The sequence below is a fragment of the Talaromyces rugulosus genome, chromosome I (genome assembly GCF_013368755.1).
Source record: "Talaromyces rugulosus chromosome I, complete sequence".
In the NCBI taxonomy this organism is placed as follows: Eukaryota; Fungi; Ascomycota; class Eurotiomycetes; order Eurotiales; family Trichocomaceae; genus Talaromyces; species Talaromyces rugulosus.
Window position 1 is genome coordinate 3,589,137 of NC_049561.1, and position 15,469 is coordinate 3,604,605.

General features: G+C 46.7%; 7 protein-coding genes across 7 annotated transcripts; 4 read left to right on the top strand and 3 right to left on the bottom strand.

Annotated features, from left to right (window-relative positions):
* Positions 1-663: 663 nt before the first annotated feature.
* On the top strand, positions 664-1,746 carry TRUGW13939_01176 (uncharacterized protein; the record flags this gene model as incomplete). The annotated part of the gene is made up of 3 exons (XM_035484379.1): positions 664-1,172; positions 1,248-1,503; positions 1,552-1,746. 3 exons carry the CDS (start codon positions 664-666, stop codon positions 1,744-1,746), a joined length of 960 nt encoding a protein of 319 aa, XP_035340272.1.
* A 1,244-nt stretch (positions 1,747-2,990) lies between these two features.
* TRUGW13939_01177 (uncharacterized protein) lies at positions 2,991-3,635 on the top strand (the record flags this gene model as incomplete). The annotated part of the gene is made up of 2 exons (XM_035484380.1): positions 2,991-3,361; positions 3,419-3,635. The coding sequence occupies 2 exons, from the start codon at positions 2,991-2,993 to the stop codon at positions 3,633-3,635; spliced, it is 588 nt and encodes a 195-aa protein (XP_035340273.1).
* A 152-nt stretch (positions 3,636-3,787) lies between these two features.
* TRUGW13939_01178 (uncharacterized protein) lies at positions 3,788-6,066 on the bottom strand (the record flags this gene model as incomplete). Its single annotated transcript, XM_035484381.1, has 8 exons — positions 3,788-4,218; positions 4,273-4,358; positions 4,411-4,790; positions 4,855-4,962; positions 5,013-5,168; positions 5,768-5,826; positions 5,881-5,940; positions 6,006-6,066. The coding sequence occupies 8 exons, from the start codon at positions 6,064-6,066 to the stop codon at positions 3,788-3,790; spliced, it is 1,341 nt and encodes a 446-aa protein (XP_035340274.1).
* A 1,190-nt stretch (positions 6,067-7,256) lies between these two features.
* Positions 7,257-8,006, top strand: TRUGW13939_01179 (uncharacterized protein; the record flags this gene model as incomplete). The annotated part of the gene is made up of 4 exons (XM_035484382.1): positions 7,257-7,290; positions 7,348-7,583; positions 7,642-7,729; positions 7,786-8,006. The coding sequence occupies 4 exons, from the start codon at positions 7,257-7,259 to the stop codon at positions 8,004-8,006; spliced, it is 579 nt and encodes a 192-aa protein (XP_035340275.1).
* Positions 8,007-8,043: 37 nt separating this feature from the next.
* Positions 8,044-8,706, bottom strand: TRUGW13939_01180 (uncharacterized protein; the record flags this gene model as incomplete). Its single annotated transcript, XM_035484383.1, has 3 exons — positions 8,044-8,289; positions 8,344-8,525; positions 8,574-8,706. 3 exons carry the CDS (start codon positions 8,704-8,706, stop codon positions 8,044-8,046), a joined length of 561 nt encoding a protein of 186 aa, XP_035340276.1.
* A 730-nt stretch (positions 8,707-9,436) lies between these two features.
* TRUGW13939_01181 (uncharacterized protein) lies at positions 9,437-10,707 on the top strand (the record flags this gene model as incomplete). Its single annotated transcript, XM_035484384.1, has 3 exons — positions 9,437-10,094; positions 10,153-10,637; positions 10,693-10,707. 3 exons carry the CDS (start codon positions 9,437-9,439, stop codon positions 10,705-10,707), a joined length of 1,158 nt encoding a protein of 385 aa, XP_035340277.1.
* Positions 10,708-11,100: 393 nt separating this feature from the next.
* On the bottom strand, positions 11,101-15,142 carry TRUGW13939_01182 (uncharacterized protein; the record flags this gene model as incomplete). The annotated part of the gene is made up of 8 exons (XM_035484385.1): positions 11,101-11,432; positions 11,495-11,788; positions 11,987-12,485; positions 12,540-12,667; positions 12,932-13,129; positions 13,254-14,736; positions 14,792-14,940; positions 15,013-15,142. The coding sequence occupies 8 exons, from the start codon at positions 15,140-15,142 to the stop codon at positions 11,101-11,103; spliced, it is 3,213 nt and encodes a 1,070-aa protein (XP_035340278.1).
* Between the last annotated feature and the right edge of the window lie 327 nt (positions 15,143-15,469).

Consider the following 15,469-nt stretch of genomic DNA (forward strand, 5'->3'; position numbering starts at 1 on the left):
GCACCATTGTCGAGGGCAGTTTAATGATAACTTAATATCCATTTTCAGCAACAAAAAATAATTTGAGAAATTTAAATTAAAATTAGATTATATTACATCTAATAAATCAATTATAACTCCTTGTAGAAATTCATAGCAAGCTCAAAGGATCTCCCATTGTTTTCACAGCTAGTATATACAACCAACATTAGCACAGTGCAGGGAGGGATTTTTTATCCACTCGCGATATATAGACTATTCGGCCGCCCTGTGAGTCAAAGCTGCATTACAAGTTATTATTAAGCTAAATAGAAGGCTTAGTAACTCTAGAAAAGACTCTGTAACATTGAAATGTGTCGGTATCTAGAAGTGGTAATATTGAGACTTGTTGTTTTCTAGAACCTGAAGTGCCACAGGTTGATAGTATTTGGCTTCCTGTTATTTCTTTATTTGTTTCTTTTTGTTTGTTTTGTTTGTTTTTATATCTTTCTTTTTATTATGCCCTGTCGTTGCCTGTGACAAATCTACGAGTAAACATGACGGCCCGTGATCCACTTGCGATTCCAATTTATTTCTGTCTTGCACGACGCCCAGTATTTCTTTTCTCTCTTCTTCTGTTCAACTCTTTAACTCTCAAACCCTTAAAATCTCTTTTTTTTCCATGTTGCCAATTCTTTCACCACAATGTCAACTGCAGACGACAGTGAGGAGCGCAGAGTACTGCGGCCAGGGGTTAGAAAGGCCAGACGAGAAGAAGAAGATCGCCAGGCACGACAAGCAGAGCGCGAAGGAATGGTACGAGATCTCGAGACGATGTATACTAGATTTAAGGAGGTCTCTGGGGACTATGGCGACTGGAAACTCCTCGATCTCAGCCGCATAACCTGCGTTGAATTCCCCCTCGACCAGCAACCCCCTCCTGTCGCGGAGACCTTTTTCATCCCTATGACCAAGAAGGAGCTAGACCAGCATCCTCCTGGTTTTTCAGATAAATTCACAAGAAGCAGTTGTGGAAAGCCACTTCGCTGGCATGAGAGTGATATCGGACGTCACCCAGCCAGCTCTGTCTTTCAACGACATAGTGACGCACGAAGCCTATGCACCTACATGAATGGACTGTTCTATACAAAACGGGAAATATCTGAAAACGGGTCATCCAACATGTTGCGCAGATTGGCTGGATGGTGGCCTGGGTAAGTGTCTACTAGTATAAGCTCAGTTCTTAGGATGGGGGAAACTAAACTAATGGAAACGTAACTATGATATAGCTCCTTCGACCTCGGAAATCCAGAATCGCTGATTGACGACGAGTTCCACCCGGATATCTTCAACTCGGTCATCTACGAACCCTGTAATCCCTTCGTGTCAGTCAAATCCAAGGAGCTACCGCACGTGATGTGCACATTATCCAACGGCCTCGCATCTCGTGACGAAGCCCTCTTCCGCTCAGAGTTCATGACGATTCTTGCAATTATGATCACGCAACTGCGGAAACCCCCGCCACCAGATACTATAGTCATTCCGGTATGTCTTCCATGTGTGTTTATAGCAATATCCAATTAAACTCTTTAGGTCAAGGTGTTATCATTTTTTGGACGCGAAGGCCGGATTCTCGAGGCTTACTACAATGGCCGTGTCCGGCGCTTGTTCATTAAAGTGTCCAAGTTGCAGGATTTCTCGAGTGACGAAGGCGTGCTTCACAACTCTGAGCTATTTCTGCGCCATATGGCTAGCAAGTGTGAAGGGAATCCTGAATCTCCGTGGTGATTTCTTCTTTCTTCTTCCTTTCTTTCGTCCTTTTGTATTTCTTTTTAAATTCGAAGAAACTTGTGTTTTTTTTTTAAAAAAAAGAATATAGCTTTAGTTATTGATCCTAAGCTAATGATCAAATGATTGAAGTCCGTATAGCCAATAAATTAAAACAATATACAACTAAACTAATAATAAATACTCTATAACGCACATAAATTTCACTACCGGTGAGTCGACACACAAAGATATACCTCCCAGGATGGTTTCCCAAAATCTTCAACATCTCTCTCACCCAGGTTTACTCGTCTATCGAGTAATGATCTGCCTTCTAGATATATTCATGTTTGTCTTGGAATATTCATTTGATCAATATCAGTATTACAACTGTTCCTTGGCCGATGAAAAATATCACATCTATATCTTGAAGGGAAAGATCAAACAAACATTTTGAGACATTTCTCAGCTCGAGTTTGTCCAGTCATTTCTTTGCGAATATCAGCTATCTGCCCAGAATGGGACGAAGAAAGTGAAATAGAATTTTGCTAAATATTGGTAAGTCATGGCACATGCAAGTCACAATTGAAGTGGGTCTCCTGGCCATCCATCTGCAGATAGAATATTCAGGCACAACAAACCAATGCCCGTCTGAAAATTTCTTCTGTGTTTGCCCCTCTGCCAGTCCCCTCGTTTGTCACCCCTACTCTGACCTTAGATAATCATTTGGAGTGCCCTTCCGTTTGCAATTCAAAATGAGCAAGACAACGCCAAAGTCGAAGCTGACCATCAAAGACTTCGGCATCCCGGCGGATATAGAAGGTTGGGAAGAGATAGCAGCAAAGGCAATACCAAAAGTCCCATATATCCATCAGATACCTTACGAGGAGATGGGATCAGGCTCCAATATCAACCAAAGGCAATTTCATTGCCTTTAGGGCACTCTGGATACCGATGTGTTCGCCACATAAACTCAACGAGGACCTCGTACAGCTTGGGCTCAAAAATTACTGGGAAGACGCTGGAGGAGCCGTCGATACCGACATAGAATTCAATCTATACCTGAGCCTTCTTGAACAAAACACTCTTATGCAGGCCATCGACAAAAAACGACGAATCGTGGCCAGGCTCCTTCAAACCAGTGAAGGTAGCCCAGGAGCTGGTCATGAAAGTCGATGGCCTGCATGACTGGGCTCGTGTCGCCAACGATGGTCTGACTCTCCCCAACCAAGCAGAAATCGCTTTGTCCCCCCAGGCAGCTGGAAATGAGCCGAGGGGGGCAGAAAAGGAAACTCGCCAAAACTGGCCTCCTCCGTCTTCCTCCTGCAGAGGATGAGGAATCGGTTAATATTGCCCTGGTTTTGCTCCTGCAAAACCTATCAGACCTAGTCGCCCAGGTCGACCTAGAATGGGTGCCAAACCGCCACCATTTTTCCGTGATATTCGGCACTGTGATGAATACCATCACAGATGGGATCCTGCGGTCTAGAAAAGACGGCCAAGGAATTTTCTGTCTTCTTGAAGCCAAGAAAATGATGCGCAGAGACAATGACGTAAATGTTAAGATGCAGGAAACTGCAGAGATCGTCGGATGGATTCGCTCCTCACCAGACAAGCTGGAAACATTCCGTGGTCGGTAAGTCAACCAAACTAGATCTTAGAGAAGATTAATTTTTTCTGACTAGTTTTCTAGCCGGTTCGTCATCTCACAGAATCGCCACCAAATATTTATCATCGCGGCGACATATGACGACGAGTATGTGAGATACTTGGAGGGGGCGTCGTCCGGGCCCAAGTCTTTTCTTGAGGAACAGTCTTACGGCCCGTATGATACTGCGGACTTGAGTGATTTAAAAATGTTTGCTCGTGCTGTGGTGGTGATCACCATGGCCGCCAACGCTACTATATAGTAGCAAAGTCCACGTGTGTGGTGCTGTCCCCGTGGCATTCTAGCCGTTGTTTATTTTTATTTTTATTTTTGTTTACATTATAGTAGCAAATCCCAAAGACCATTCAATTGCAAGCTCAACATTCCACCGAACATTAAATAAATACTCATTTATTAGACCTTAGCATGCTCCATTGACTGCAAGGGGTGTGCCTCTGTAGACCCCCCGAACGCCACAATATCTTCCTGATCAACGTTCTCTGACAATGTAGTCTTCGCCTTATGCGGAGCATAACTACTACTGCCTGAATGGCGACTGTTATCAGGCTTATATCCCGGCACTGGTGCTTCTGAAACGATATCATTGTTTTTGCAATTGCGCGTGGCATTGCTATCGTTCTGCTGGTTATTGCTCTCTGACTGAGCAGCTCCAGCTATCTCACTGCTACCATTGCTCCGGATGGAGAAAATGGCTCGCACACTGTTGAGGAGTGACGAGGGACTGAAATCACGACGTACGAGAGGGCCCATACAAGGTAGGCAAACGCAGATGGTGGACGCACAGGGTTCGATCAAGGACCACAGGTCGAGGTTTGTCACGGCATCTATGTTGTTTGATTAGCTATTTAAGCGTCTATATTTAGCGTTATAGGACGAACCTGCGAATCCATCCGGATCGACTGCAACTGAGACGTTGAAAAATCTTGTCACATAGTAGAGCCGGATAGCCGATGTGATTGTGCAGCTGGGATCGTGTCAGCAACATTCGGTAGCAAAGAGCAAAGGGAAAGGAGTACAAAAATCCAAGCCCAAAGATAGCAATCACAAGAGCCTTCTTGCGCGTCTCCATGCGCATCCGATACACGACCAACGTCGGCATGCAGAGCACAATCGTATCCAACGTGATATCAGTGACGGCTTCGGCGATGAAGAAATCGTGTAGGTTGATGGACGTGCCCACCTCCGTCCAGTTCCACGAGATCGGTCGCCCCTGAAGAATGGTCGCGATATAGAAGGCTATCATCCAGGCACCGACGATTCCGAGCATGATGTTGTTCATCACGCGAAAGCCCGGCGAGACCAGCGAGAATACGAAGATGCGGCGGTAGTAGAGCAGCAGCGCCAGCTTCACAACCCCAACAGTGGAGATGTAAAAAAATTCCGACACAAAATCAATCTGTAAAATAGTATTTAGTTTTGTTAATATTTTTTTATATATAAACGGCCAAGCACATGCGTACCTTTCGGAATCGCACAACAGTGGACTCATCTACTGTTCCCAAGTTCGCACCAATACCTCCCCGGGTCGCGCCCACGATAGTGAGGCATCCAGATCCCACCAGGATGATCTATTTCAAAAAGTCAGGTTTATGTTATCGTTGCGTCGGGGGACACTGACGCAGTTCGCAACCACCAGGATTCCATCTGCCGTCCACCGGCTACGATTCTTGCCCTGCGCCAAAAACCGGAGATACGTCGCCAGTATGGTCAGCGCAGGCAGAACCACGCTCACGACCACCGTCGTAACAGACCGTGAGGAATACATTCGTGGTGTCTGCCCCGGAAATTAGAGGCCGGCCATACCTGAAGAAAGAAATAAGCAATGTGTTATTCTCCGCATCAGACTAAAAAGATAGACTTTTGCGCCGAGACCAGGGTGAACAACCACAGCTGGGGTGTGGGCAATAATCATGCACTGGAAATTATTTACGCACGTATGATTAGATTTCCTTGGTCCTGCTGAAAGGCAGATACGGACTCGAGCGGTTGATTGGACCGCATTCGCAAGGGTTCGACATACCAGCACGTTAGTTGCAGATGCTCCCATACGATTCGCCGAAGGGCTAGTATAGTGTCCATTGGCACTGTGGCAGTGAGACAAAAATCGCAACACACCAAATCCTCTTCTTAATTATTAGCCAATGGCGGACATTATCTAATCGTATCTTGCCTGGATCCTACCTACTCGGCGACTATCCAGTAATCAGGCGCCCCGCAAGATGTATTGATAGAATCAACATACATAAGTAAGATTAAAAGCAACCTATATACATCTACTACTAGTAACATTTCAAAATAGTTAAAAAAACCAGTCAAGCTTCGTCGCGTCCATGCATCCTACTCGGAGTCAGGGCGGGGCGGATACGCCTCTACATTCCAGGTGATGTCTTCATCCGCGGTTTCTTCTTCGCCTTGGCGCAACGTTGTTCCAGCTATGGAATATTTAGTATGTGTGATCGAGCATTTTCCGTATTGGGAGGATGTACCATTATCAGCAAGATTTTCGCCTCTGGTCGCGAGCACCTGGCGTTGTTCGAAAGTAGGCACTGTATATACGAGGGATGTGAGTACAGAAAAAATCAACATTTGAATTGTTAACAGTACTACTTACCTGCAACGGCAGAAATGCCAACGGCCAAGAAAAGGCCGAGAGAGATAGTCGCAAAACGCATTTTGAGTTTGATGTAGTAGTGAAGGATAGAATCAGGAGTGGGCTTTCAAGTGTTGTATCAACGATATCAGGCTCATTTCTTTTTTTTTTTTCGTTTTCCGGAGTGCCTGTGCTTTTATAGACCTGGTATGTAGCACATCATCAGGGTCGATTTAATTAAATGCATGCAGAAGGTGGTGAGCGAGACGCAAGATGTCTGGCTAAACATGGGTTTGTCCCTTGCCTAGGCTGACTTCCCATGTTTCTAGGCGCATTTGGACGCTGATGCTAGCAATAGCTGGCTCGGCTTCAGCCTTTCCCAGAGTCTTACGCTCTGTTGTAGCCTGTTTATTGGCTCGTGCGAGACGGCCCAAAAAACGCACAGTGACCCATCACCGCTGCATGTTTCTTGGTCGTAAATACTCGGTTTTCAGCTGGTACCCACTTTACTAGCACTTTAGGGTTCGTGTTCCGGATCTGGCTAAAGATAAGCGGATATGATTCAGCTGATCCTTGGATAAAAGCATTTTCTTGAATTCTCATTGATCTATCCATCGATTATTACTGGGACGATTTTCACCGGCCTGACGGGATTCTAAAATTAAACTACGATTTTCAGCTATCTTATATATACAACACTTGAGTAGTACTTGACAAAGTGAGACGCCTGAAAAGAGCTGCAGGGGGGGGGGGGGCGCCGAACCGTTTTCGTAGCTGCATACAGTATGCATAACATAATGGGGGCCTTTTCCATCTTTCGTTCTTTATTGGACCAACTTAGACGGATTGTAATACAAAAATGTCACACTGCAGTCATGGCCTCATAAGTCCTAGCAATGATCACTTCCAATCTTTCTACCATGTTAAGCATGTGACCGTGCAGATCAACATTGGAGAAATCATAATATGTAGTCTAGTCTCGATTGCTCTACATTGGGGCGAAACACCAGACACACAAAGATATACGCAATATCGTGAAACAGTACATGACGATTTCCGATACCGAAAATATCGACATTGTAATCGGCAGTTAGTATGTGGAAGCTATTAGAAAAGGAAAACACAGACACAGAGCCCTTTCTGTCACCTGTTGAAGATTTTCCGGAGCAAAATCAAAGACTACAAAAACCCCACACAAGTAAAAAAATTTATATTGTTCATGCAGTCATATTCATGGCAAATATCGTTCTAGCAGCCATTTTGTTGTTCCGCATGTCACTCCTGAGTCCAGAAACCAATCCACATGGTATATCCAAACCAAATGGCTTGTTTGTTGTTGTTGATGCTTATTCGTTATATACAGTGTTTGCAAAAGACGCAATCCGATACAAAAGGACAAACTTTCTCTCGTCTGCTGAAACTGGCCTCACTGGGCCTCCCAGTCCCGAGATGGATGCTGCCTGGGACAGGCTTCTAGACGACGCAAGCATCCGGCTCACTGCGAATGAAGTGTCACGGTTCAATTCCTCTTCGATTGATTTGCAAGAAAGCAAGGGAAAACTGGCGTGGCTAGAGATTTCTCATCAGACGCATTGTATAGTGAGTCACCCTTTACTATATTCCTTTTTTTCGCTCTTCAATATTAAAACCTCGACAGAACTATATTCGAAAAGCTCTGTACCGCAGTTATTATTATGCCGACCTTGCGGAGCAGGACTGGCAAGCCTTAATCATGCCTCATGTTGGTATGAACTCCATTCAAATCAATCAGGACAAAACATGCTGACGAGTTCCCCTTTAGATCATTGCCTAAATGACCTAGTGCAGAACGCTCAGTGTCGGGCAGATACCACGCCCAAGTTTTTTGAATGGGAAACCGAACGCATCAAGCCAACAATAGTCCCCAATTATCACATTGCACGGACGTGTGTGGATTTGGATTACTTTAAAGATTCGTTACAAGACCGCGTAGTCTCTCACGCGGAAATGAGACGGCTAAAGAACCCTTTACTGAACGCATAAAATGGTCGAAAAGAAAAATAAATTGGAAAACTTTAATTCATTGCAATATTCCATCCTCCCATTCGGCAATCCAATCCTTGACACGGCCAAAGTCACGACATCGGTGCTCCACGCCAAAGCCACGAACTCCATGTAAATCTTCGACGACAGGCTCAATATTAACATCTGCATGACACATGAGCGACTGGCGCAAATAGTCGATGCAGTGCCGGACATGAGCTGGGCCGACGTGGTGATCCTCCTCGCCATGTACGGCTGCCCAGTAACCTCTTCGGATATTGTCCTAGAACTGTTAGAAGTCTCTCTTTTTTTTTAGGCAGTGAATTATAGTTAATACCAGGCAATGCAGCTGGTGAAAGACAGCCAGCCCTGAGCGATCTGGCGCAAGCTGAGGATGCTTGAAAAATCCGCCTCGATCAGGAAATAATGTTTCCCATGCGCCGTTGGAGTCGTTTGATGGCACCTCAGCAAATGTCCGGTTATAGGTGAAGACGTTCAAAGCTTCACCTAGTGTTATATCTAAAGAATGCGGTTAGCCTGAGTATGTGCGAGAAATAATATCCGTACTTGTCGTGCCCAAAGGCTGCTGCTGTTGAGAGTGGCCAAGACGCCATCCTATGTCAACACCACATAGAAGCGAGACTATCAGCGAGATGATCCAAAAAATACTATTGCGAGAGATCAACTGCCTCTCAGCCATTTTCTGTATGAATTTGCCCTCTTCATCGTGTTGCTGAACGACTATCGCGGGATTTAGCACAGTCATATGGCCTGTAATTCCTGACTTTTTGCCAGGGTAAAATCAACATGGCTGAATTATCTACATAGCTGAATGCTTATCCGCTGCATTAATTTCAGCCCCCGACAGTCTAATACTCCGGTTGAATGCCGATCAATTATTTACACTCGGAGCCTGGTGATTGGCGCCAAGATCCCTGTCGTCTCACCCGTATTCTTTGCGCCTAATCTCTAGCTGCATAACAGTAATCGCTAGTATAACTAGTACTCAGCAGTAGTAGTGTATTCAATGTAATTTTTGTAGTCTTTGTTCACCTAACCTTCCGTTTCCGGTTAGCTCGCGTGATCAAGGCCTGCCGTGACGATCGTTGTTGATATCATTCTTTCTACTCTTACTGCGCTTCAACTCCATTGATAGAAGACCATCGGTCAGGCTCGTCCAAATGATCTCTCTTGAACAGTTTCTTCTTTTATTCGCGATTACAATTAGTTTCCTCTTCATAAATATCGGGCAAGCCCGGGCAAAGTTCACACAGAAACATGGCTGCAAGGTAGTGCCCTCACTAACCGGGGGCATCCGGCTGTTCGACATTGATCTCTACTATCTATTTTTTAAAAAATCCAAAAGTGGTAACGAAAAACTACCCCTAGAGACGCAGTTTGAGCTTCTAGGTTCGACATTCCGGACGCAAATGTCCATTAAGCCGCTGATCCGCACCATCGACCCTCGTAATGTCCAAGCTGTCTTCTCGTCCGACGCTGCAAGCTACGGAAATCGTCCCCTGCGGCATTTCGCCTTCTCGCCGCTCGTTGGCGATGGGGTCATGACCCTGGATGGAGGCCGGCACGAGCACGCGCGCGCCTTGATCCGGCCGACGTTTTCGAAGGCGCATATTGAGAACGAGGGCGCCTACGACCGGCATGTGCAGAAGCTAATCGGCTCTCTTGCGGGCGATGGGTCAACTGTCGATTTGCAGCCATTTTTGGAGCGGCTGGATCTCGACTCCTCGACCGAATTCATCTTTGGTGAATCCGTGGCCTCGCTGGACGATCCCCCGAACGCGCTTCAGGCGTCACACAAGTTTCCGACTGCTTTCAATGTTGCACAGCAAGGCATGGGAGCGCGCTTTGCCATGCTCCCGTTTAACTTCCTCCACCGCGACGAACAGTTCTGGGGAGCTTGCCGGAGTATTCGCCAGTTCGTCGCAGAGTGTGTTCAAGACGCCGTGACCCGGCGCGAGAAGAATGGCAATAAAATTGCAATGGATTACATTCTCGTTGACAATGTTCTTCAAGAAAGCCAGAGCCTGACAGAAATCCAAGATACACTAATGAATGTCTTTCTTCCTGGTAAGTCTACTCAGAATATAAAACATAGTAATAGGACATCGCAAGCCTAACTTTATAGGGCATGATACCATTGCTATCACCTTGTCTAATATCTTCTTCCACCTGGCTCGCCATCCTGAAGCATGGCGCAAACTTCGCCACCAGGTGCTTGAGTTGCCCGAGATCACGACAGAGAATGTAAAACGCCTCGATCATCTGCAATACGTAATCAACGAGACCTTCCGCGTCAACCCACCGGTATCCAACATGACACGCATCGCAATCAGAGACACAGTTCTCCCAACCGGCGGCGGACCGGACAAAACGGCCCCCGTCTACGTGCCCAAGGGCACCGTTGTCGGCTGCAGTTTCTACAACCTGCATCGCCGCAGCGACATTTATGCTGACGACGACGGGGATACAGAGTCATGGCGCCCGGAACGCTGGGAGAAGTTAAAGCTACCACAGCTGGCGTGGAAATTTATGCCCTTTGGAGGCGGCACCCATATCTGCCCGGCGCAGATTCTAGCCTTCAATCGGGTTGCATTCACAGTGGCGCGACTGGTTGGTGCATTTGAGCGCATTGAGAACCGCGACCCCGTGAAAGAGTTTGTACCAGCGTATAAGCTGGTAACTGCGAGTCAAAACGGGGTCAAGGTGGCACTATATGCATAGGCACGGTATGAAGACTGAGAATATAAGTAGAGATTTCATACCCATTATGGTGGATTGTACCTCACGTAGTAGAAGCGAGACTCGTTAATAAAAATCCCAGAGATGATTCATCTAAAATGGTTCGACTTACCTTCCCAGGCTGCGATAGTTTTTCTTTTCTTCGTTTACAATAGGGAGACCTCAGCATTACCGATTGACTTCCGAGTCTAGGAGGACTAAAGAGTTGAACGAATCAAAATACATCAATTCGACTAAAAAGAGTTTGTTTGAATAACTAATGCACTGGGAGGAACAATTTCAATATCTAAAAGAATCCATTTCTCATCCTATCACCATTATCATCACCGGCTTCTCACCACAGATATCCATTCTGGTCTTCAGAAGGCTCTTCATTGGCTCCGGACCAACCATTGTTTTGGTTATCGCACCCATCCCAGCCCCAAGATTCGTCGCCATTGTGTTTGTTATTCTCGACAGCAAGTTGACGGAAGGAATCAGGCTCATCCTCGACAACACTCTCGGACACAGACTTGTCGGAGTATTCGAGCGCATCGCAGAATTCTTCGTCGTCGCTGGTCAAAGTCAACTCCTCGATGGTCTTAGGAAGTGGAGTCTGGTCATCGATCCGGGGAAGGGGGGGTGCGGAAGTCGATGCTGTAGGAATAAACTCGTCTTTTTTCGGACCTGTCATGATGAATATTAGGATTTCTTTTGGTTCTACAATCAGAAGGGATCGAATAACTTACAATTGACCTTGAGGACGATTCCATGGGTCTGGGCCCATTGCATGAAAGCGCATGGATATGGGATCCGACTCTCGATCCTGTTGCCCAAGTAAGTGAACCGTTCCACCGGAGCAACTGCTCGAGTACCAGTTCCAACAGACTCAGGCAGGATGTTGATCATTACCTCAGACATCCTTGTGAGTGCCACAGTGCCGCGATGGTCGTCAGTGGTAAAGCCGAGATCAGAAAACTTGTCTCCTTGCGAGATAACCCAGTCGTGAACAATAACCTTCGTCTCTTTTCCTTGCATGGAGTCTGTGGTGGTGACGTGAGGGATGTCAGAGAAAGCCAACAAACCACATTACTGCATGCTGAATAGTGACTTGCGAATACGTAACACCTAGGCTTGGTAAGGACACATGATGGTTATGTCACTCGCAGGGTAACCATTGTGCGTCTTGTTGGCAAGGATGAGACGGAGGATGAAGAGGCGGTGGTGGTCATTATACCGACTTTTCGACACTTCGTCGACGACACATGCGGATCCTTCTACGCTAGCCACCACGTTGCCAAAGTCGGTCAATGAATCGCCGTTGAAAGCAAATGCATTTGCCATTGCTTTCACAAAGTTGGCATTGACCGTGATCGCTTTGGTACATGGGTGGCTAGCGAGAAGTCCGTCGTACGTCCTCCTATTTGGCCAGGCAGAAAAGACAGGGCGGTAGCGAAACTGCTCTGTCAATTTGATGACAGGATGCCCCATCCGGGCCAGACGCGCCGCCAAGGTGAGAGAAAGTTGCGGAGCAAACTCGTTGTACTGGTACTTATCCTGTAAAGATATCACCGTCGGCTGGAGTTGCTTCTCGTCACCGCAGCTAACTATGCCGCAGATACGATCAGAATTAAGCAACTTGGCTACGGGAACCCATGAGTTTGCTTCGGTCTCCTTGGTGTCCTCGTCGCGGATGATTATAACACCTAAGGCACCTAGGCCAAAGTTTGTGGCAATAAGCTTATCACCGGTGTTATTGTTGGTTGATACAATCAACCGCGACTTCTAGACGACCATTTGCGACACCTTTTGAAACGCCAGCAGTGCCTTGCGCCGGTCTTCCTCCTCGAAATCTCCGAATGGTCGTTCTTGGAGAAGGTTGACGTAGCGGCGAAATTCTGCTAGCATGTCGACATCTTCTCCTTCAGGGTTGAAACCGTCGGACTCGAGCAGCTCAAAAAGATTGCCTCTCGAGATGGAAATCTACTCCTAGGACGGATACCGGACCATCAAAGTCTGAGAAGTGTCGTTGGCTGCACGGATGACGTGGGCTTCCAGAGACTTCGTATTTAGACCGTAGCTCTTGGTGAAGACGTCGTCCTTGATGGCTTTAACAAGTCGCACCATCAGGAGCTGAGCTTCAGCGGAAAAAGCCGGCGGCATAAAACCCTGATCATTTGACAAACCTTCCTCGTTCAACGGTATCTCAGCAGAAGTGAACTCGTCCGAGTCAATCTCAGCGCCTTCATTCTCGGTGTGCTCTTTTCTTGACCTGCCGTGCGTCTTGAAGGCCTTGCTCTCAGAGAAAGGACGATAGACTCTGATGGGATTCAGATTTTCACCTGTAAGACGTTCCCATTTGTCCATGCTCTCGCAGATGGCGTCTGCAGCGTAATGACTTGGAGCCGTGAACATAACATGTGCTCCGAGGGACAAGAGTACCGATGCCATCGCAACAAGAGTACCGAGTTTTACCGGTACCGGGAAAACCCTGAATAAGTAGCATACCGGCAGGAAAACTCTGCAGAGACTTGAGACAGGCTTTCTGGCTTTCTGACCAATCCAATTTGCCGATGACTTCTTGGACTTTCGACATGACAACTCCAGCAGCAGGATTCAAAGGGGCTGTGGGATCAACCATGGGGCGTTTTCCAGCACGGTGGTTGAGGAGAAGTGGCTGCCATTTACCCAAGCTTTCTTGTTCTGACAGGCGATTAACAGCATCTACCTGACGTTGCGCTCCGCTCTGCGGGACATGAAGGATCAACTTGGTTGGAAGATACACCAAGGCTTGCCCGACCGGAGCGGCGAACTTGGAATAGAATCCAAAATTCGCACTAGGAACCAGAAACAAACATCCGCCCTCGTAAGGTAGACCGAATATGTCTGGAACTGAAACAGCATTGCAAAGGGTGTCTTTGGTATCGAACTTGTTTTCGTGTTTGAAAGCAAGCTTCACCATGGTTCCCTCACGAGGTGCCCACCGCTCCACCATCAGGTCTTTAGGCATATTCAACTTCAGAATTGCAAGAATGGTGGAATTTGCAACGCGGATGAATGCAACACCGTGCTGTTGATTTGAAATTGCTTGACCGATCTCAAACTCGCGACGGTACTCCAAGAAGCAACCGTACGCCAGCGTAATCCTAGCTTCATCGATAGTTGAAAAGGAGGTTTGAGCAGGAAAAGACACAATGCCACCGTGCTCGTTGGCAATCTGGGATCTTGCCGAAAACATGCCCCATTGTGTCAACGGAGTACCTTGTTGGCTGCGATAGTGAGCAAGAACGCTATTGCAATCTTCGGAAAATTGCGAGACAGCGCGTTCCAAACGTTTCCACTCTTCTCTCTTCCGGATGTTCTTGGCTTGTCCCAAACCAGACTCTACCCGTCGAGCGTTCATGCGAAAAGCGACACGCTTTGGGGTACCGGGGGACTGAGAGAAATTCTGTGCCAAATGTCGGGCGTAGTAAAGCACTTCTCGGTCATCTTGGTCAAAATAATCAGCATCGAAATCAAGGCCGATTCCAATACCTCCAATAGTGACAAAGTGGATAAGCAGATAACTGTCTTGTTCGGGGGAATTCCCATAGTCGCTGCGTTTTTTGCCTTTGTTGTCTTTCTTGGCATCTTTCACGGTTTTGTCAGACCAGCCGTATTCAGACACATGACTAGCAGCATGGAATTCAAGGAACGCTTTGTGCTGAGGCTCGCTGTTGTGATATACAGTGAACTCCATGACAAGTTTACGAGCGACGTTAGCACCGCGAATCTTGGCTCGAACGTTGACCCCAGTGTCTTTTGGGGACCAAAGAAAAGGCAAGAATTTCGCCGTTGATCTGCCGTCTTTCATAACTTGAAGATGGAACTGAATGTTCTTCCACTGAGTTCCGAGAACATCCTTTGAGAGCTCTGAATTTCGCTTCTCCAATACGATGAGTTTCTGCGGATCGTCTTTCTCTTTCGAATCGGACTGTTTAGGGACACTCGACTAAGCAACAAATTAGTATTTTCAGTAAAGCCTCAATTGATTTTTCAGTACTCACGAATGTCCTGTTCAAGATATGGGACGGGAATTCGATTTCTCCACTGTCGACGCCTTCTTCGAATGGAGCTAATACAACCAGTGGAACATTGTCGAACTGAACTGTTTCACTAGTACTGGCAGGCATGTCGGAAGTCGTCGCATCTTTAGCTTAACAATAGTCAGTCACATTTTTCACGAAAGTTAAGACATATGATGACATTTCTGGAAGTAAATACGTACCTTCTTTGCGTTCTGCTTCAACCGACTCTGGAGTATCATTCGATTGAACCTCCACGATGGATTCTGCCAATCTTGCATCATCCAATCGAACATCAACGGCAGTTTCTCCCCATTCTGCTGGCCAATCCATGGTAACTTCGCTATCACGGTAAAGTCTTTGAAGAAGTAGAGACAACTAAGACATTTTTGGCCTTCTAATGAAAAGTGAAAGAAGGGCTGATCAGAAGAAGGTGTGAATGATGAGAGGAGGAAGACTGAGTGGGTTGGAAGGTGTTAATAAATAGGGGCAGGTAGGCAGTGAGAGAAGGAAGAATGGCTGCCAAAATAAGCGGCAGCAAAGAGGAAAAACAAGCCGCTTGCGATATCGGGCCATCAAGAACAAAGAAAAACGAGGGCATGCCATGGACCGGTGGGCCTGATCAGACTCGGCCCACAGCAGTGCCCAAAAAAGGAAATC